Source organism: Mirounga leonina, unplaced genomic scaffold, assembly GCF_011800145.1.
Source record: "Mirounga leonina isolate KUSES-001 unplaced genomic scaffold, KU_Mleo_1.0 Mir_418, whole genome shotgun sequence".
NCBI classification, from domain to species: domain Eukaryota; kingdom Metazoa; phylum Chordata; class Mammalia; order Carnivora; family Phocidae; genus Mirounga; species Mirounga leonina.
The window spans coordinates 24,076,170-24,099,122 of NW_023270739.1; the positions used below are offsets into that span (position 1 = coordinate 24,076,170).

The 22,953-nt window shown below is 36.6% G+C and overlaps 1 protein-coding gene across 1 annotated transcript in view; it reads left to right on the forward strand.

Annotated features, from left to right (window-relative positions):
• EEA1 (early endosome antigen 1) overlaps positions 1–22,953 on the forward strand; it is a 127,923-nt gene that overhangs the window by 22,371 nt on the left and 82,599 nt on the right. The window contains exons 2-5 of the mRNA XM_034987850.1: positions 5,945–6,037; positions 19,797–19,921; positions 20,717–20,771; positions 20,865–20,930. Coding sequence (XP_034843741.1) covers positions 5,945–6,037; positions 19,797–19,921; positions 20,717–20,771; positions 20,865–20,930 — 339 coding nt within the window. The remainder of the gene's footprint in view (positions 1–5,944; positions 6,038–19,796; positions 19,922–20,716; positions 20,772–20,864; positions 20,931–22,953) is intronic.

Below are 22,953 nucleotides of genomic sequence, written 5' to 3' on the forward strand. Positions count from 1 at the left end.
TTTTAGTCAACTCAACTTTTTCTGTAGATTAATCTGTTATTAACTCAGCTTTTGCTGGTTTGCCTTCTTTTTTACCTAGTTTTAGCTAGAGTGGTGTGGGCTCCACATTTGCTTATTAAACATTTATTACGTCTCTTCTACGTGCAAAGACTGTTCTACTTAAAATTTTAGTCAGTTTTAGTGCTTTGCAGGTGGGTAGGATTTAGAGGTGAGGTCCTTTATCTTTAGTAGGAATTAGATTGTGAACCTGATTTATTTTACCAATGAAATTTTTGCTCTCTTCCTGCTTGATCTTAGAGTAAAATCAAATGTAGAGCTGGTGGGGTGGGGAGAGTATATTGAGAGTTTCGAAACTCTGACTTGGCATATCACCAGATATTAGGGAAACTTTTGTTATTCATCTAAAAAATAGTTGTTTCAGGGCACCTGGGTGGCTCAGTCAGTTAAGCCTCTGCCTTTGGCTCAGGTCATGATCCCGGGGTCCTGGGATCGAGCCCTGCATCGGGCTCCCTGCTCAGTGGAAAGCCTGCTTCTCTCTCTCCCCCTGCTGCTCCCCCTGCTTGTGTGTTCACTCTCTCTCTCTGTCAAATAAATAAATAAAATCTTAAAAAAATAAGAAAAAAAAGTTGTTTCTTATGTGCTACTAGATGCTGGTTTTGATTCTGTTTTTCTTTGCTATTAGATAAAGATTTTTAGTCACAATTGGAAGATACAGCTGCTGGTTGCTTTGTATTACAGCAGTGCAATTATAATTTTCACATAGATTATTTAAATTGCATTCCATAAGCGACTGGTCTGAAATCAAATATGTATTTCAAAGAAACTTCATATTGTTAAAACTTCTAGGAAAGTGACACTTTCTTCCAAGGTATTGTATACAGTAAACAATGATAACTTTTTCTTTCTCCAATGAAGTTCTGTTCTTTCATCAAAAACCTGTATTTAATTCTTCTGTAGCAGTTTTTGCAGAGATTAATGCTGTTTTATATTGATCTTATAATTTTTGGTAGTAGAAATCTGTTTTTATACTACCAATAATTTAGGGTAGCCTATATATTGCAGGCCTCTACTCTTACTTTACTTGGTTGAAGTATATAAACTTTCCCCCCATATTTTCAAATATTGATCTCTTTGGCCAAAGCAACTAAACATTAGTGATGGGTGTTTGATTATAATTATCTGGATCTTTTTGCAGCCCCAGATATTTTTTTAAATTTAATTTTTTTAAAATTTGAGAAATTTAATAGTATGACAAAACTAATGAAATATTTTTTGGGGGAGGTGGGCTGGTGCTTAACAAAATCCATCAATACAAATCTCGTCCTTTTAATTAATTAATTTTAAAAAAGATTATTTTAGAGAGGGAGAGAGTGGGGGGAGGGGCAGAGGGAGAGGGAGAGAGAGAATCTCAAGCAGACTCCCCACTGAGCAGGGAGCCCATCATGGGCCTTGATCTCATGACTCTGAGATCATGACCTGAACTGAGATCAAGAGTCAGATACTTAACCAGCTGGGCCACCCAGGTGCCCCATTATCCTTTTAATTACATAGGGAAAAAATAGTAACAACAACAAAAATAGCCCTAACATAAAACTCATCAGTTTTATATGACTTTTCAATTTCTTTGTGTTTATATTTTTATATAATCTAAGTCATAATATATCCAAACTTTGTCCGTTGTCTCTTACAAACTCAGCATTATATCACATGCATTATCATTTTTCTAATAAATCTCATATTTTTAATTGTTAAGGTTTTAATTGTCAAATTTGCTGAGTGGTTATGTCATAATTTAGTTAACCGTTTCTTTGTTTTGAACATACAGATTACTTATAATTTTTCACTTTCATAAATAATGCTTTGCTTAGAATGCCTATTCATCCCTGCCTATAAAAGTTTTGATCAGACATCAAGCCCAGATACAGGGCTTGGTGGAATTTACACCCTTGAAAAATTTTCTGTTCATGGCAAGGGCAGGGGCTTTGCTTAACTTTCTGAGTTCCTGTATTGGGCCAGGCTTCTTGATGCCGAAAACATGTAGGGCATCTTGGTCCCCATTATCCTGTAAGAATTTGGTTGCCTCTACCTATTTTAGGTCCCAGAACTCTATACTCTATACTCTGTGTGTTTCTGTTTTATTTTTTGTCTACTGAGATACTTACCTTGTTTTTGAACATGGTTCTACCTCTTTAATATTTTAAAATTCTTTATCTGTTATTGATCTTTGGAACTGAGGCAGCTTGGTGTCTATGTTAACTGCAAAAGCTATCTGGACCGGAGTTGTGGCCATTCTCTGTTTACCATGGCATATTTCAATGTTTTATATCTCCTACTCATTCTATATTATCAGTTTAACCTATTTAATACCTGTTTTGTGTGTGTGTGTGTGTGTGTGTATAACTTTCTGTCCAACACATTTATTTTCCTTAAAAACAGTGTTCTTATTGGAGTGCCTGGGTGGCTCAGTCAGTTGAGCGTCCGACACTTGACACTTGATTTCAGCTCAGGTCATGATCTCAGGGTTGTGAGATTGAGCCCCCATGGCGGGTTTCCTGCTCAGCGGGGAGTCTGCTTGCGATTCTCTCTCCCTGTCTCCCCACCCCCCTTCTCTTTCTCTAAAATAAATAAATCTTTAAAAAAATACAGTGTTCTTATTTCTGTATTCTCAGCTTTTGTGTATTTTTTGATTTCATCTAGTTGGAATGATTGTCACTGAAGTAAATTTAACTTTTCCTTCAAGGAATGGACTTTTTTTTCAAATATCAGAACTGACATTGATCTATTTTTTTTTTTTTTTAAGATTTTATTTATTTATTTGACAGAGACACAGCAAGAGAGGGAACACAAGCGGGGGGAGTGGAGAGGGAGAAGCAGGCTTCCCGCTGAGCAGAGAGCCCGATGTGGGGCTCGATCCCAGGACCCCGGGATCACGACCTGAGCTGAAGGCAGATGCTTAATGACTGAGCCGCCCAGGCGCCCCAGCATTGATCTCTTTTTTTCTCTGTTTGCATTCAGAGCTCTTTGATTTAGCATTTAATTTTTTTCAAGTTGTTTCCTACCTCCTTTTGTTTACATTAGTTTCGTTTCTCCAGCCAGGTTATAGTCTACCTCAAGGCATGGTCCTTATTTCTCTTATGCTGTCCCCATTCCTTTTGACATCCAGAGCCTTACGGAATGTTCGATACTTCATGGGAGATGAGCAGATGTGTTACGTACTTTTTGGTTACTGTAAAAGATACCTAAATTTAGGTAATACTTTTCTATAAAAGCATAATTTGGAAGATACTTATCTCTCTATTACTTTAAATTTTTAGCATAAATTATTATTATTATTATTTTTAAAGATTTTATTTATTTATTACACAGAGAGAGAGAGAGATAGCAAGAGAGCACAAGCAGGGGGAGTGGCAGAGGGAGAGGGAGAAGTAGGCTCCCCGCTAAGCTTGCTGCTGAGTGGCGAGCCCCATCCCAGGACCCTGGGCTCAGGATCTGAGCTGAAGATAGACTCTTAACTAACTGAGCCACCCAGGCGCCCCTAGCAGAAATTATTCTTATTCTTATCCTGTTGTTTCCACAAAGTAAAACTTTTATAAGTAGAAAAGTTAGAATGCTTTATATTGTTTCTTCAGGATCATTACTGTAATTGGACTTCTCATTAAAATAATGGGATTTTGGCGACCTAAGAACAGAACAAGAAGTTATTAGACAGTTTAACAATAATCAGGGGGAATGTGTTTAAAATACGGTTATGAAAAAGCATCGATAGTTTCTCTCTTGTTTTTCCCTTTACTCTTCATGCCTCTTGGGCTTACTTAGGTCTGTTTATTAGGACTATTTTAGGCAAATTTGAGAAAAGGTATTTTTGGTGGCGGTAATAGGATTATGTAGATATATCTCTGAATTCCTTACTTCACAGGGAAGGTAAATCTCAGATGAAAAGCCACCTGCCCTCTGGAAAAGTAAATGATACGGAAATGGGGAAAATATAATTCTTGGGAGGTACAGCTTTAGTTTCCAGTGCTTTTGAGGATGGGGTTACTAGTTTTAAAAACCATGGTGGTGTGAAGCTATTGAAATGTTGATGGGTCAAAAATGAATTTCTAATTTTATACAATTCTTTATATTAAGTATATAATTTAAAGGGTCTTTAACTTTTTCACCATCGAGCTACCTTTTTTGCCAGATGCACGAGTATCATCAAATCTAGATAGCTGGCTTTTCTTTCTTTATAAATTCATGTCTCAAGCATACCGTTTTGGGAAAGAATCTTGCTTTGTTTTTTAGAGGAGGGTAGCTGATAGGAGAGTTAAAACATGAGAATTTTATGGATTTTAAAGGAACACAATAAAGTCATACTCTGGATAAGTTTACAAAGTTTTAGAAGGTTACGTTTTGGGAAAGTATGACAGGAATGTGGATCATCCAATTTGGAGACGTCTGCTTATTTTTTTTTCTTTCTTATTTTTAATAACAAGAAAAATTTCAGTGTAAAAGTAATTGAACTATGGATCTAGAATTCTAAAAAAAAAATGAGCAAAACCAAAACCTGAAAAACTAAAAACCAAAATATCCACAACTGTGTCTTGCTATGAAATCATTTGTATTTTGGGATATATATCCTTTGAATCTCTTATATAAATAGTTTTTATACATAATTATAGTGTGTATGTTTTGTCATTTTCTGTGCAGCTTTTTAAAAGATTTTCTTTATTTGACAGAGAGAAAGAGCATAAGTAGGGGGAGCGGCAGAGAGAGAGGGAGAAGCAGACTTCCTGCTGAGCGGGAGCCTGATGCGGGGCTCTATCCCAAGACCCTGAGATCAAGATCTGAGCTGCAGGCAGATGCTTAACTGACTGAGCCATCCAGGCGCCCCTCTATGCAGCTTTTATAATCATTTTAATTAATGAATTTCAAAGTAGTATCATTTCCTCCTATTTAGCATTTATGTTGAATAATAGTGATGAATAGGATGTTTGCGTGTTGAGTTAAGTACAGCGATTTGCTCTCAGTCTTGAGTGCTTGAGGTGGTGCATCTCAGCGGAGATGTCCAGCAGAGAAGCAGTATGGTTTAGTGATGATGAGCTAGACTACTCAAGTTAAAAACCTTTCTCCCATTGATTAGCCATGTGATTTTGGGCAAATTAGTTTCCACACCTCAGTTCTCTGTTGTGTGAAGTGAGAATAATGATAGTATGTACCATAAATCTTTTTTGCTAAGGATTATTAAGTTAGTTGTTGTGTTCTGAATCTTTCTTCTTGCCCAGTGTTTTACTAGATTTTTAGTTCCTTTAAGGTAACACCTAGGTATTAATGAATGATAATGTTAGAGGATAAATGTTGCAAGAGAAAAAGAAAAAGACCTTTAACCCTCCAAACTGTATGTATTTTTGGTGATGGAATATCAAGTATTGGAGACAGATTGGTAATGATTGGCATGAATGGGCTGTATTGGTCTTTTTAGCTACCCTCAAATTATTGTAGTTTAGTTGGTGTGGTAGAGAGAGCAAGGCAAGAGGAATTAGAAGATCAACATTTTAGTTCTTTCTGATTTTTGTTAACAGCACAATCTTGAGAAGTCTTTTAGCCATTTTGAATCTGTTTTCTCATCTATAGAGGTAACATGTACCCTGCTTCTCTCAGAGATGTCATTATAATTAAATAAAATGTTCTGTGAAAGTGAGTTGAAGACTATAGGCACTTTATATACAAAAATAAGCTTTTTATCAATTTAAAAAGACTAAAAATGAGAGAATGCGTACAGAGATCTTGATACAGTATTAGGCACAGTCTTCAATAAAGGATAGCTGCTAGTACTGTTATTTTTATTGCAAGGACACCTACTTTTATATGTAAGGCTAGCCCTGATTACTGTTTAGGTTGTTAAATAGTTTATGAATATATTGTTAATATCTATTTTGATTTTTTTTTTCTCTCTGTGTTTCAGACTCCTGGGAGAGTTGGCTCTCAAGGTTCTGATTTAGATTCATCAGCAGCTCCTATAAACACAGTGGATGTCAATAATGAAAGCTCTTCAGAGGTATGGAAATAATAATTTGGCAATAAAATTTGGTATTATTTAAGGGAAAATGAGCAGATGTTTGGAGTAATGGTCAGTAATTTAAACTTTTGTAGGAAAGGTTGTCTTTCTTCTTACAAACTGGAATGTGACTTTTGAATCACACTTGTAAAAAAATCCTGGTGTTTAGTTGTAAGACTGAGAAAGTGTTTATTAAGACTGAAAATTAATATTGTTAATTTGTCTTCAATGCTAATGTCATCTCAACTTATGGAAGAGTTTAAAATCTGTTTGTAAAAATTACCAATTAGTGTTTACGCTGTCATGAACTGCTGAGCTAATGAAAAATTAGGTTATCTATAAAGTTTATACATTATTTGCTATCTTCATTTACAACTTTGTAAGAACTTTTATCTTTCATAGTTGATTAAAAATTAATGGGGAAAGTAGATAAATCTAAGAAAGAACTCAAATTTTTGGAGAAGTCAGCCTTAGTAGTTGCTTTATTATTATAATTTTTAACAAACAATATTTGCTCATTATAGAAAAAGGGGAAAAGGAAAGAGAAGGGCATAAAAACCACCAATAATATTGTCCCTAAGATATTGACGTACTCACATTCTGCTCTGACAGTTTCTGTCAGTTGCCCCTTTCTGGGTCCAATTGTATTGCCTTTCCACCAGTCCTCTTTACTGTGTTCCCCCTTCTGCACCTCTTGGTGAGTCTCTGTCTTGTGTATTTCTGGATTTGTCTCTCTATCCATTCATCTCCCTGTTTTGTCTCTTTCTGGCCATCTGATTTCATGTATATGGATATTAACCATGACAAGATCTAACAAGACTATCCATGAGAGTGAGGAGAAAAGTATCAGTTGAACTTTATTAAGAGCAAGTTTTACTGTTGTCCTTAGACAAAAAAAAAAAAAAAAAAAAAAATCCAATGGGTAGTGAGACTGCTCAGTGTCTGGTAATCCTGCTGTATTTTCTTATTAGCATCATTTTCCTACTCTCTGATACAGTTTTACTCTCTTCTTTATCCTCAAATCTCTCATGTGTCTTACCCTATCCCACCTTCCCTCAGGCACCTTCTGTATCACTGAGAAAATAGGAGCTATTAGGCGAATGTCTTCGTTTTGATACCAAAGCTATTTGCACCTTTATTCTCTTACTTTAATACATGGAAGACATTTCCCTTTTCCTATCAGATTTCAGTCCTTTCTCTTGTGCTCTGGATTCCCTTCTCGTCCACATTCTTGTCTTATTCTCTCTCCCTCCTGCCACTTTAGTTTTTACGTATGTCATGAATTATTCCTATTGGCATACAAATACTGCTCTAGACATTCATATGCCCACTGCTAGGGTACATACTTGTCGGTGTCTTGGATGATATCTCTGTCTGTCTGTCAGTCTCTCAGGTTTGTTTCCCTTTTACTTTAAGTTTGGCATCCCACTTTGAACAAATTCTAGCTTTGAACTTTGTCCCCTTAGCAGCTGTCTGTGTGGAATTTGAAATATGGTCTGCATGACTTTATTTTTTTTTAAATTAATTTATTTTTTAAGGCTTGAACTCATTACCCTGAGATCAAGACCTGAGCTGAGATCAAGAGTCAGGTGATTAACTGACTGAGCCACCCAGGCACCCTGGTGTCTACGACTTTAAAGAAATAGAAGTTAAAGCAATACCTTGGTTTATTTATGTCATATTTTATATTTTGTTATATATAATAATATATATAATATTGTCTTAGTATGGGCTGTTGTAACAAAAGTACTATAGACTGAGTGACAAACATTTCTCGGAGCTCTAGAGGCTGGGAAGTCCAAGATCAAGGCAGATTCTGTTCTGGTGAGGGCCTGCTTCCTGGCTTATAGAAGGCCATCCTCATATGGCTGAAGGGGCAAGAGAGCTGTCTGAGATTTCTTTTATAAGGGCACTAATCTCATTCATGAGGGCTCCACCCTTATGACCTCATCACCCCCCAAAGCCCCACCTCCTAATACCATTACTTTGAGGGTTAGGATTTCAATGTAAGAGTTTTGAGGATACATGTTCAGTTTATACCAAACATATAATATGTATAATACATAATGTAATAATGATATATATATATATATATATTTAAGATTTATTTATTGGGGCACCTGGGTGGCTCAGTCAGTTAAGCATCTGACTCTCGGTCTCAGGTCGTGATCTCAGGTTCCTGGGATTGAGCTCCATGTCAGGCTCCTTGCTCAGTGCAGAGTCTGCTTATCCGCCTCCCAACCCCCTCTACCCTCCCCCTTTAGCTGCCCCCCAACCTCGCACTCTCTCATTCTCTCTCTGAAATAAATAAAATCTTTAAAAAAATATTTTTAAAAAGATTTATTTATTTGAAAAAGAGAGAGAGAGGGAACACAGTGGGGGGAGGGGCAGAGGGAGATGGAGAGAGAGAATATCAAGCAGACTCCCCTCTGAGCGCTTAGCCTGATGTGGGGGGCTGGATCTCAGGACTCTGAGATCATGACCTGAGCCAAAATCAAGAGTCTGACACTTAACCGACTGAACCACTGAGGGGCCCCCATGTTTTTATATTCTTTAGTTGTTGTCATCAGGGCGGTTGTTCAGACTATTTAGTATAATGTATTGCCAGCAGCAAACATCTTTGTTCACTTTTTATTCCTTTCTAGTCTGTGTTCCGTTCTTAGTACCCACTGAAACTACTCAATGATAACCTGCATTTTCCTGGTCCTTTGGGTAGAGAGGGCAGGCTTTTTTTTCTAAGTGCTCACTGAAGGTTTGCCAGCTTCTCCAATATCCAGTCTGGAATATATGAGGCAAAAGAAAACCTGAAGTATTTATCACTGTGTCAGTCCTTGGATCCTGAGATGCTTAGCTGGTCTGCCTTCTCGTCAGCTTTCAGAATTTTCTTGTGTTTGTTTTATATATAATGTCTAGGGATGTTAGGTGTACTTAGGAGAAATTGGGAAAAGTGTATCTATTCCATTTTGTCTGTAACTGGAAATCTGACCATTTAAAAAGTTGGATTGTTTATCTTTTTATTACTGAACTGTAAGAGTTTTTTTTTTTATCTAATCTGGGTACAAGTCCTTTGTTAGTATTTTGATTGCCTCCTATTTACTCTATTGGTTAAGGAAGGATTCCTGTCTTTAGGCTTAAAGGGATGGCTGAATATAAAATTAACCTGACACTGGACAGGTTGAAATCAGTAGCAGTTTGTTAGTCCCATATAGTCATGGCCCAGGAGGACACTGTATGCCTTGAAGGGCCATATGAGGATTGAACTTGGGAACAAAACGAACAACCATGGACTGTGAGAGGCAGGGTTTATGGTTATCAAGAGGGTGAGGTGCCCGCCCCTTGGTTCCTGTAGGAGATTATGATTGGCTTGTTTGAATTATTCTATGGGCTGGCAGGGAACTGAAACCTGCTACTAAGGGATAAGCAGGCCCTGTGAAGAGGAGGGTTTTTTGTTTTTGTTTTTTTTTTTAAGATTTTTTTTCTTTTAAAGATTTTATTTATTTATTTGACAGAGAGACAGTGAGAGAGGGAACATGAGCAGGGGGAGTGTGAGAGGGAGAAGCAGGCTTCCCACTGAGCAGGAAGCCCGATGTGGGGCTCGATCCCAGGACCCTGGGATCATGACCTGAGCCCAAGGCAGACGCTTAACGACTGAGCCACTCAGGCACCCCAAGATTTTATTTTTTAACTAATCTCTACATCTGACTTGGGGCTGGAACTCACAACCCTGAGATCAAGAGTCGTGTGCTCTATGGACCGAGCCAGTCAGGCGCTCCAGGAGGAGGGTTGTTTGAGTAGAGGATGCTGTCTGTGGGAGCAGAGTGGGAAGGGAACTTGCAGTTAGGCCATCTGAAGTTCTCCCATCACCAGTTGACAAAGCGGTGTGTAATATTGGGCCTTAATTTTTGATTTTACACCACAATCAGATATATGTGATATGTATATTTTTTCTCAGTCTGTGGCTTGCTTTTCATTTTGTTAATGGTGTCTTTCAAAGAGAAGTTTTTAATTTTGTTAAAGTCCAGTTTGTCAGCCTTTTCTCTTATGGTTAGTGCTTTTTGGGTCCTTCTACAATGTTTTTTGCCTACCCCAAGATTGCAAAGACTTTCTACTATGCTTACCTCTGATGTTAAAAACAAAATCATTTTAGTGTGTATATTTAAGTCTATGATTTATTTTAAAATATTGTGTATGGTATGAGATAGTGGTTGAGGTTCATTTTTTTTCATATGGTTATGGAAACCAGTTCTGTATATGGTTGTTTCAGTACCATTTGTTGAAAATGTTACCTTTCCCCATTGAATTAAATTTTCCCTTTTGTGATAAATCAATTGACCATAGTATATATGTATTGTATTTCTTTATGCTCTTTGATCCAGGCATACAGAACTCCTGCTTTTAGGGTGTGCCAAGTTTGTTCTTATCTCTGGACTTCTGTATGCTGATCCCCATGCCTTACCTGCTCTTTTACTTTTTTGCCTGGTTAACATCAGATTATCCTTTAGGTCTCATTACAGATAATTACTTTTTCAGTAAACTTTACTTGACTCACGTGTGGAATACAATTTTCTTCCATGTGCTTCTGGGGAATTATATTTTCTATCCTTTTGGTAATGATTATTATTCTGAGACTCATTAATTTATCCAATATGTATTGTTGTCAGACACTGTTCTGTTTGCTGGAGATATGGCAGTCAGTAAAATAGTAAAAAATTTTTGTCATGGTAGAGCTTATATTCTAGTAGGTGGAAATAGGCAAAAAACCCAAAATGTCTAAAAATGGACAGAGGGAAACAGTTGGTGTTATTGAGAAAAATAAAGTAGGGAAGAAGCATAGAAAGTGTTCTGGGTGGTTGCAATTTCAAATAGGATTGTCAGGGAAGACCTCTTTGAGAAGGGAATAGCTCAGGAAGAACTGAAGGAAGTGAGGAAATGAATCATGTGGGTTTCTGGAACAACTGTCTTCTATTAATGTGGAACAAGTAGAAAGTCTCTGAGGTGGGAGCCTTCCTAGTGAGTGGAAAAGCAGCAGGGAGGCTAGTGTGGCTCCAGTGCCGTGAGTGAGGAGAGATTGGATCTGTGAGGTGATCAGGCCTACCTCATGCAGGGCCTTATAGGCCTGCCTTATAGGCCTTTGCGCAGACTTGGGTTTTTTACTCCTGGTGAGATGGGAAGCCCTTGGAGAGTTTTGACTAAGGAAGTGACAAAATTTATTTACATTTTATAGGATACATTCTTGCTGTATGGAAAATAAACTGTTAGTGGGGGTAAGGCTAGAAGCAGAGAGACTGTTGGAAGGCTAGTGCAGTGATCCATGTGCAGTGTGGGAGTGGCTTGGATCAGAGTGGTAACAGTGAGGTCTTAGGGTTCTAAATATATTTCGAAGTTCTAATAGGATTTTCTTTAATGATTTTTTTTTTTAAGATTTTATTTATTTATTCATGAGAGACAGAGAGAGAGACAGAGGCAGAGGGAGAAGCAGGCTCCCCGCGGAGCAGGGAGCCCGATGCGGGACTCGATCCCAGGACCCTGGGATCATGACCTGAGCCGAAGGCAGACGCTTAACTGACTGAGCCACCCAGGCGTCCCAAGGATTTTCTGATTAGTGGTCTAAAATGTAATTATTTTCTTTCATAACTTTTTCAAGAAGCCTGTAAGCTTCCTGAGGATGGGATTTTGCCTTATTTTACCATTGTGATCTTAGCACCAGAGCATAATGGCTGGAACACAGTAATCACACTCAGTACATACTTTTTGAATGAATGATTAAATAATTATATGTGGAAGCTTACAGTGAAGAAACCAGAAAAGTGAGAGGCAGCATAAAGCTATCATGGTAAAAAAATGCAATAATGCATTCTTTTAAGTAATTATTATTCTGTAATTATTATTCTGTAGTTCCAGCACTTTGGACTGTGGTTGCCTGAACATAATTCTTTCATCAGTAAAACAAAAAGAATTTATGTTTCTCACTTTCATCCCCTGAGTAATCTCCTTTAAAGGTTAACAAAAGGAATAATGATATTAATGATAACTAACATGTATTGAATGTTTTATTTGTATCAGATGCTATGATAAACACTTTGCATCTATTATCTCACTTAATTCTCAGGAGGACCCCCCTCCCCCGCCTTGTGAAGGTGTTACTGTTACCCCATTTCACAGATGAGGAAACTGAAGGTCCTATAAGCTACTAAGAGTGGTGTGAATCTAGGATTCAAGCCCAAGCCTAGCTCTTTTTTTTTTTTTTTTAAAGATTTTATTTATTTATTTGAGAGAGAGAATGAGATAGAGAGAGCATGAGAGGCGGGAGGGTCAGAGGGAGAAGCAGACTCCCTGCTGAGCAGGGAGCCCGATGCGGGACTCGATCCCGGGACTCCAGGATCATGACCTGAGCCAAAGGCAGTCGCTTAACCGACTGAGCCACCCAGGCGCCCCCAAGCCTAGCTCTTAACTGCTACTCTGCCTTGCCTCCCACTTTGGGACTTTCTTTATGGTCATTGTCTCCTTTGCTGTTATCCTAAGTGACATGAGTGGACTCAAGGAACATCTAGCCTCCCAGTTCTTAATGTTTGCAATGCCAGTGATCTTTATTAATTCTTTTCTAGCTTTTCAAGTTCATGGCAGTACCTTCCACCTTATTATTGGGCAAAATAGTTTGACTTGAGATGTTAAAACCAAATGTTCCCATTCCTTACCACACTACCTATCCTCTCAAAAACTTTCTCATATTCTTACTACTTCTTTGGCCTTGCTGAATATTTCAGATTTTTAATTCCTGTCTTTTCTTCTAGTCTTTCAGCCTTTCCTGGCTTCATTTTCTTTCCTCTCTAACCATATCTCTAATGACAGAATATTTACTGAACACTTACAGGCACTACACTAAGCCTCTTATGCACTGCACAATAACTCTAGAGGAGTAGGTGCTAACATTAGCCCCATTTCATAGATGAGGAAATCGACATTTAGCGAAGTAAAGCGATTTCCTTAAGGTCATATAGTCAGCACTGGTTGAATCTCAAATCCACATCTGTTTTTGACACAAAAACTCAAGGCGTTTATAACCTATTGTCCTTCACTACAGTTTTCATTTTATTTACTTTAAACCATAGATCAGTGTGACAGCCCACATTTTAAAATATAGATATTGTTAGGTATAGGAAATTAGGGAGATTGATTTAAAATGGTTTTATTTGGTTCATGAATTTAGAAGGAAGTGTCCCCTATTGGGAATTATGGGTGTGGGCAAAAATGGGATCTTAGGCTAGTGGAATATGGTGAAGATTAAAAATTGCTTTCATTATAAGAACTTTTTTTGTTGAGAATATTAAGTCACATAAAACTATTTGTTGTAACTGTCAGTCATTTCTTCATCTAAAATAAAAGCTAACTTGCCAGTAATGGCTCTCAGATAAATAAGGACAAAGTGTCCTAAACAAAAAGAGTAATATTCCAACTAAAGCAACTGGTAACTATAATAAAATTGAACCAATAGGAATTTCCAGCATAAGGATGGAAGCTACTTTTATTTTATTTTTTTAAAGATTTTATTTATTTATTTGAGAGAGAATGAGAGACAGAGAGAACGAAAGGGAAGAGGGCAGAGGGAGAAGCAGATCCCCCACTGAGCAGGGAGCCCGATGCGGGACTCGATCCTGGGACTCCAGGATCATGACCTGAGTCGAAGGCAGTCGCTTAACCAACTGAGCCACCCAGGCGCCTGGAAGCTACTTTTAGTCTTTGGATAGATCTTTCCCTTTTGTATATAGTTACTACATGAAATTTCCCTTACATATACTAAAAAGAGATATATTAATTATTTTCCCATTGTGTTGTCTTTATTTTGATTTATAAATAACTTTTTATGTATATCCTCCTAAAAGTTGTTATTTCACAGGGTTTCATCTGTCCATTATGTATGAAAAGATGTATAACTGCTATTGATTTGTCAGAGCATTACCAGCAAGTGCACGCTGAAAATGAAACAAGGGGACATGAACTTCTTAATGACTCCAGTGTTTCTGTGGGTCCTGTATATTTTGCTTTAGCAGCTTGGTTATGGGTTGCTCAAAATAGCTTTGTTTTTCCTTTCCTCGGTGTTGCTTAACTTTTTATGCTACAAAGGGAATATGGATTGCTTTAATTACGCATGCTTAAAAGAAGGTTCAATAAGAAAAACAGGCTCTTGGGAAGTGGGGTTGGTTGCTGTTACCCTCTGCAGCTGTCTTTTTGTGAATCTGTAAACAAATATAAAAGTTTAAGTTAATATTTTTGTATAAATTTTGCTATGAAATTTGAAATATAAAGTGAATGATATTTGATTTCAACATCTGTAAGTTATATCTTTATTGTTTAGTTAATGCTAATGAATGTTTTAAAATGCTTTAGGTTACAATGCTTTACTCTTATATAGAAAAAGGACTTTGCATATTAATTGTTACTCTCTTTATTTGAGAATATATAGGGCATTAGAACCTGGATCTACCATTGTTTCAGTCTGTTTTGACACCCTGGACTTGAGGAAGGTGACAGAATGGCACATACTCATCATTAGTAGTGGATCACCCAAATGTTTCTCTGTAGTGTGTTGGAGTGTGTATATCTAAGGCTAAGGGTGGAAGCCGGTGAGGGGACCTATTGCCCATTTGCAGGCTGGGAAAAGTTTCTTAGATGATCTAGATATATCTGTTTTCTTGAAAATTACTGCAATATTCTAAAAACAAAAAGAAATGTGTCTTTCCCCCCCATTCTTTTGCAAATCCTACAAAAGAAGGAAACTTTTTATACCCAGAAAGAAAAAAAAAGATGTTTGTTTTTCTGTCTGGCAATTATATATATAAGAAAAGGATTTCACCAAACATTCACTTATTTAGCATATTAATAGAGTATTTCTTATGCACCATGTATTTTGGTAAGTAAAGGAGATAAAAAGGTAAATAAGATACCATCTCTATCCCAGGAAATTTCTGTGATAAATACTATTTGCAAAAAGAGTGCAGTGGTGACTTAAGTTGAGGGGAACCCCAGAAAAACTTCACTGGGAAACAGTTAAACCAGACATTTTCTAGGGTGATAGGGAAAATGGGTGCATTATAGGAGGACACCAGTTAAACTAGCTGACTGGTGCAAGCAAGAAAGGTATAAAAGATTCTTAGAGCTCTCCTTAACATTTTACCAGTTGTCTTCCTTTCAGAACATCTGTGTGAACTTTTCTTCTTTATGGGTTAACCCAAATGAAAAGACCCAATATCACCTACTTGTCACTTAAATAAGAACGTTCTTTTTAATTGAAAGAACACTTGGTATAACAGGTATACCATAAGTATCAAGTTAAGGTAAATTCTTAGCTGCAGTGTATCTGAGAAAGGATTAGAAATAACTGAAATCTAAGAGTAAGAGACTTACTGTTTTTATTTATTTATTTTTAAATTTTATTTTATTTTATTATGTTATGTTAGTCACCATACAGTACATCATTAGTTTTTGATGTGGTGTTCCATGATTCATTGTTTTTGTATAACACCCAGTGCTCCATGCAATACATGCCCTCCTAATACCCATCACTGGGCTAACCCAGCCCTCCACCCCCCTCCCCTCTAAAACCCTCAGTTTGTTTCTCAGAGTCTATAGTCTCTCATGGCTCGACTCCCCCTCCGACTTCTCCCCCTTCATTTTTCCCTTCCTTCTCCTAATGTCCTCCAGGCTATTCCTTATGTTCCACAAATAAGTGAAACGATATGATAATTGACTTTCTCTGTTTGACTTATTTCACATAGCATGATCTCCTCCAGTCCCATTCATGTTGAAGTAAAAGTATATTCATCCTTTCTGATGGCTGAGTAATATTCCATTGTATATATGGACCACATCTTTAATCCATTCTTCTGTTGAAGGGCATCTTGGCTCTTTCCACAGTTTGGCTATTGCAGACATTGCTGCTATGAACATTGGGGTGCTTATGGCCCTTCTTTTCACTACATCTGTGTCTTTGGGGTAAATACCTAATAGTGCAATTGCTGGGTCATAGGGTAGCTCTATTTTTAATTTTTTGAGGAAACTCCACACTGTTTTCCAAAGTGGCTGTAAGAGGGTTCCCCTTTCTCCACAACCTGTCCAACATTTGTTGTTTCTTGCCTTGTCAATTTTTGCCATTCTAACTGGTATAAGGTGGTATCTCAGTGTGGTTTTGATTTGAATTTCCCTGATGGCTAATGATGATGAACATTTTTTCATGTGTCAATTAGCCATTTGTATGTCTCCTTTTCAGAAGTGTCTGTTCATGTCTTCTGCCCATTTTTTGACTTGATTATTTGTTTTTTGGATGTTGAGTTTGAGAAGTTCTTTATAGATCTTGGATATCAGCCCTTTGTCTGTAGTGTCATTTGCACTTACTGTTTTTAATCTTAAGTACACTGTGTGTTTGTGTTTGTGTGTCTGTGTGTGTGTATGTGTTTGGAAGTTGGTGAGAAATTTGGAATGATTAAGGGAAATAAATGTAGCTGGCTGTTTTTAGTGTTGTATTGTTTACCAACAACATTTTTGTGGAAGTTATTGGTCTAGTTTACTTTGTTGAGAAAAAATAGAGAAACCAGTCTCTTACTATCCAGAATTGGTATTACAAGGTCCATGAACCAAAGATCATGTACTCTATTCATGAGGCATTCCTCATATATTCACTCTGAGCTTATGTTACTATCGTTTTAAATGGGTGATGTGGTTTTAATAAACTTTTTTCTTTATCCTTCCCATCTATATCAGGCTAGCATTATTAGATATAGCACATGAATAGTTTTAAGAAATGACTGTGGAAAGTCAAAACAGGATGTAGGAAAAAACTATAAAATGTGGGTACGGAAATTAAAGAGGCTAGAATTAGTAGAGTAGAACTCACCCATTCAGTGATGAATACTTACGCCTATGAGACATCAAATGATAGTTTAATATCATCTATTTAAGAAGATGAGAAAGTATATGTATTTTAGAAAGATTTATTTTTATCAGAAATGTCCCCAAATTAAAGTGTTATTTAAGCATGGGAAATTCACTTAGGTGAATCATATGGAGAATTCACTTAGGTGAAGTATTTCTATAATTAAATATATATTACTGAATTTCTTAAAAATTTCTCTTTAGGGATGATTCAGTTCTTTCTAGAGTATTAACCTGGTAGTATTTAGAAGCTTTAAGAAGGTATGGCATACCTTAATGTGATCATTAGCTTTCTTGAATCCTTAGGTATCTAGAGCCAAAATCTGGAAGTAGAGACAGTAGTCAATAAGCCAAAGTTGTAAAGATTAAATAGTGTAATTGGTATGTGGATTCTCTGAGGAACATTCTATAATTTGCCTTCTAGTTACTAGTAGAAGCTGAGACGCAAAAGAGACATGACAGGCTAACTAGTATAGGGGTTGATGTACTATTGCACTAAAGGCACGTTGATTATAAGTTACTGGGTAGAAGTTATAAGAATGCCAAATTAAGCATAATGTGGAGCCATTATGAAACATGATGGTAGATAATAGATGGTTTTGAAGAAAGAGCATAACATCAACTAGATTAGCACATAGGCTGGGAACATTTATTCATTTAAAAGACAGTGCTGAGCATCAAGTATCTCTGCAGCCTAATGGCATCATTCAGATGTCCCAAGGTACATCATTAGTACTACTATCTTGGTTCATTTCAGGAGTTTCATAGGAGATCATTGAATTCATTTACCTGTGCCCCTGCCCTTCACTCTGGCTCTGTGATCAGGACACACCTCTGTTTCCCAAATGCAGCATGACTGGGTTTCAAACCTCTTTCCATACCTTTGTTAGAATGCCTTTATTTCTGATAAGTAACTGCTACTCATTCTTTAGTACCTAATTCCAGTGTCCAATGTCTAGTGTATATATACATATACATAATATATATGAGTATATCTGTGTATTTTTTGTAAAGCCTTAACTCCTGCCACAGGCAGAGTTAGATTCCTCTTTTCATGTGTTCCTGTAGTTCTTTATATCTACTTGTATTATACCATTGTCTGGTAATGTTTATCTACATATCAGTATACCCAGTACTCAACGAGCCTTGATTTTGCCACACAGTGTACATAAATGAGAAGTGATGATATGCTGTTTGGGTAGCACCCAGCGAAGGAGGAGTTTTTATTTATTTTTTAGTTTTTACTTTTTAAGAGTATTTATTACTTCACTCAGGCTATCCCTTGGAAAGTTTTATAATCTGCAAGCTGTTAAAGCTCTTCTGTTTTTTTTTTTAATAAAGATTTTTATTTTTTATTTTTTTTTAAGATTTTTTATTTATTTATTTGACAGAGAGAGACAGCGAGAGAGGGAACACAAGCAGGGGGAGTGGGAGAGGGAGAAGCGGGCTTCCTGCTGAGGAACCTGATGCGGGGCTCAATCCCAGGACCCTGGGATCATGACCTGAGCCGAAGGCAGATGCTTAATGACTGAGCCACTCAGGTGCCCCAATAAAGATTTTTATTTATTTGAGAGAGAGAGGGAGAGAGAACGAGCAGGGATGAGGGGCAAAGGGAGAGGGAGAAGCTGACTCAGGGAGCCTGCTGTGGGACTTGAGCCCAAGATTCTGGGATCATGACCTGAGCCGAAGGCAGACGCTTAACCTAATGAGCCACCCAGGCACCCCGTTTCCGTTTTTTTTTTTTTTTTTTTTTGCCAAATTCTGCCCTGTCGGGTTCACTCATATTTTTATTATTTATTTATTTTTAAAGTAGGCTCCATACCCAATGTGGGGCTTGAACTCATGACCCTGAGTTCAAGAGTTGCATGCTCTAATGTTTGAGCCAGCTGGTTGTTATTTTATTTTATTTTAGTCATATTTTATTAAATAAATAATCAATATAGAAAATATAGAGTATGTTCAAAAATACTACACTAGCCATTAGGGAAACATGGATGAAAAGCTTCAGTGTATTGTGTATTATAGTGAATGTAGAAACTTGACAAGCTACTAAGATTGTGCTGGAGGGAAAAAGCAGTATATGCAAAGGCCCAGAAATGTGGATACCATGGTGTGTTCAGGGACATAGGTAAGTTGGAGTAGTTGAAAATGTCAGTAGAGTTGTATAGAGTGAGAGGTGTCCAGGCATCAGAGTGACTAGGCCATTGAGGGAATATTCATGCAGGACCTCTATGCCATAGCCATATAATTCTAAGATTATTTATAAGTATTTAGTATTTTATGAGACTATTAACTTTAGGCTTTTACAGTATTAATCAGATTAAGTTAGCAAGGAATTTACTGACTACAATACTTCTTAATCATTGTAGATATTCCATGGTAATTACAAGTTATTTACTATATTACCTTTTTCCTCACTGATCATAATACTTTATGTTTTTAATTTTTTTGTTATCATTCCTATGAAATAGATTGGGATAGATATTATTTTACTAAGGGGGATATCTAGAAAGAGAGAGAGGGTATGATGGAGGATCTTCTCAAGTAGTTTTCTAGATCAGAACTAACTTCTCAGATTAGAATTCTGTACTCTAGCCATACATTTATTCAACCTAAAAGATGATTGTAAGGGCTTTCTTTATATTTTGTAAACTTCAACCAGAATAGATGGTGATGTACCTTTACACAATACCAGAATTTGGGCTTAACGTCATAAATTATGGTCTACTAATGGCACCATTGGTGTAACATTTGACTGTATTTCATAATGTACAAATTGCTGTCTTACGGTATTAAACACAATTTTGTAACCTTTTTCTGCCTCTTTCTATAGGGTTTCATATGTCCCCAGTGTATGAAATCCCTTGGATCTGCTGATGAACTTTTCAAACACTATGAGGTAGTTCATGATGCTGGTAATGACTCAGGTCATGGAGGAGAGGCTCTTGCTCTGAAGCGGTACAGTACAATCACTCTGAAGTATATACTGTTATGAATGCACGTGATATTATCTCTTTCCTGTGTTAGGGCTTTGAGTAGTGTGCTCACCATTCTTTGTCAGACTGACTCTTAGGTAAGGAGAGTAGAATGTGAGGAGGTTTGGCAGGACTCAAGGGACAGAAAGAAGCCAGTGTTGGGGTGCCTGGGTGGCTCAGTCGTTAAGCGTCTGCCTTCGGCTCAGGTCATGATCCCAGGGTCCTGGGGTCGAGCCCCACGTCTGGCTCCCTGCTCTGTGGGAAGCCTGCTTCTCCCTCTCCCTCTCCCCCTGCTTGTGTTCCCTCTCTCGTTGTTGTCTCTCTCTGTCAAATAAATCAATTAAATCTTTAAAAAAAAAAAAGAAAGAAGCCAGTGTTGCCTGAGCTGGGTGCATGAGGAGGAGAGTGTTAAGGCAGGGACTATACTGTACAGATTGTATAATCCTTGTTAATGAGTTCAGATTTTATGCTAACTGCAGTAGGAAGCTATTGATCCTTATTATTGATAAATTAATGTGAGATACTTTGTTTCTGGCTCAGGCACTTGATTATATCATTTCTGTGATAAGGCATTTTTCCATTTATAAACAGTGAGCTTTCAGAATATAATTATTTTTCTAAGGGTTATACATAAAATTTTATATGTAAAATTCTAAAGCGTTTTTTTTTAATTGAGAAAACTAGAATATTAATATACAGTCACTAGCCATGATTTATTGAGACCAGGTTGTTAGAGGACATTAACTATTAATTCCTTTTTTCCCCAATTTATGTTTAGAGATGATATAACACTACTTAGACAAGAGGTCCAAGACCTTCAGGCTTCACTTAAGGTAACAATAAAAATGATTATATTTGTTTATTTTCAATGTTTCAGATAATAAATCTTTTGAAATTTACTAAATAAAAAAATTTTTTTTCCTTAGGAAGAAAAATGGTACTCAGAAGAATTAAAGAAAGAATTAGAAAAATTTCAAGGGCTGCAGCAGCAAGTAAATGCTTTTAAATACTTGAAGTGTGTGTATTGTTTATTTTCATTGTTGAAAATAAGCATTTTGTAAGTAAGTGGCCTGAAATAAATAACTTCTTCTAATTTGTTTACCTGTATTTAATCGCCTATAGTGTATATCCTTTGTAATTCTAATGAATGCAAATAAATAATTGGGAAGCTAATATGTAATTTCTTAAAGATGCTCCATTAAGAATCAGTTACCTGTGGATTGTTTTTTTATACCAGGCTGCATTATTCTAATTTTCTGACAATATACCTAAATTGTTAAAAACTATAGGTTCAGATAGTAGTGAAACTCTTCAGACCATTTGTGTTGTGACAAACCGGAAATCACTAAATTGTCTACTAGTAGGGAAAGAACTATTATTAACTTTTTTGTTTACATTAATGCAGAGTGTGAAAATGTGGGGGAATGGTTGTATTTAACAATTTTAGGGTATTTTTTTAAGCCAATATTAGGTTTTAAAAAACAGAATAAAAATATTTATGTACATGTGTACACACACATACACAGTTTTATATAAAAATAATACATAGAAAAAAACCCAAAAGCATTGGTATGAAAAGTGGTTACTTTGGAGTGAGATTCTGTTGATACATAGTTCAATGTATTTTCTAAATAAATGTCTTAACCAATTATGATTTCTATATTAAAATTATACTGGCTTTTGGGGCACCTGGGTGGCTCATTCGGTTAAGTGTCAGCTTTGGGCTTGGGTCATGATCCCAGGGTCCTGGGTTCAAGTCCCGCATCAGGCTCCCTGCTCAAGGGGAACCTTCTTCTCCCTCAAACCCTTCCTCCTACTTGTGATCTCTCTTTCTCTCTCTCAAATAAATAAATAAAATCTTAAAAAAAATAAGATAATATTGGCTTTTGTGAATGAATTTTACCAAATAGTTTTCATTTGTAAGAATAAAGTTGATATCCTTCAACAATAGTTCTAATATTTTTATAAAGTAATTAGTGATCCCTTTGCATATTAGTACATTGTGACTCTCAGTCTTTTTTTTTTTTTTTTAAAGATTTTATTAAGAGAGAGAGAGCACAAGCAGGGGGAGCAGCAAAGGGAGAGGGAGAAGCAGACTTCCCACTGGGTAGGGAGCCTGATGCGGGTCTTGATCCTCAGGACTCTGACATCGTGACCTGAGCCGGGCAGCCGCTTAACTGACTGAGCCACCCAGGTGACCCCTTTTTGCCTTTTTGTTTTTTCACCAAAAATTGTCATTTGGACTAGAAAAAAACCCAAATAAATTGATAGTAAGATATCAGTCTTATTACTACTCAGCTTCTGAATTTGAGGTAGGAAAGAAATTTTTAGTAATCTACAATATTTACAGTTCATTTACTCATGTTTTACATACATGCCATTAATAATTCATGAAACATGTGCTATATTATTTTTTGTACCTGAAAATAGAGGAAACTGTTTCCTACATTTGAGATGACTGTTTCACATTTAATAAATTAAATAATTTCTCCACAGTGCAAGGTGAAATTGCCTTGCTGTAGGAAATTTACTTTTGGGGAAAATGTATTTAAAATATTGATGATTCTTAGCAACCAGTATGTCTAAATCTAATGTATAGGAAAATAAATCAGATATACTATGAGATGTCTTATTAAACTCTTTCAGATATGTATAGTTTTTTAGAATGTGAAAACGACTAGGCAGTATAGTGTTTTATTCCTAATGCACATAATAAATTAAACCTTATGGAATATATTCTTTATTTCTGCTTTTTAAGAAGATGATTTATAATTCTGAATTAAAAATTTGTGCTTTTAATGCCAAACTTTTTAGTAATGATAGCTCCATGGCATATTTTAGCTTATGCAAATTTTTATATGTTATAGGATTGAATCTTTTTTACTTTTTTGAAGATTTATTTATTTATTTTAGAGAGAGAGAGAGAGAAAGAGAGAGTGAGCAGGAGTTGGGAGGAGGGGCAGAGGGAAAATCTTGAGCTGACTCCCTGCTGAGCAAGGAGCCTGACATGGGGCC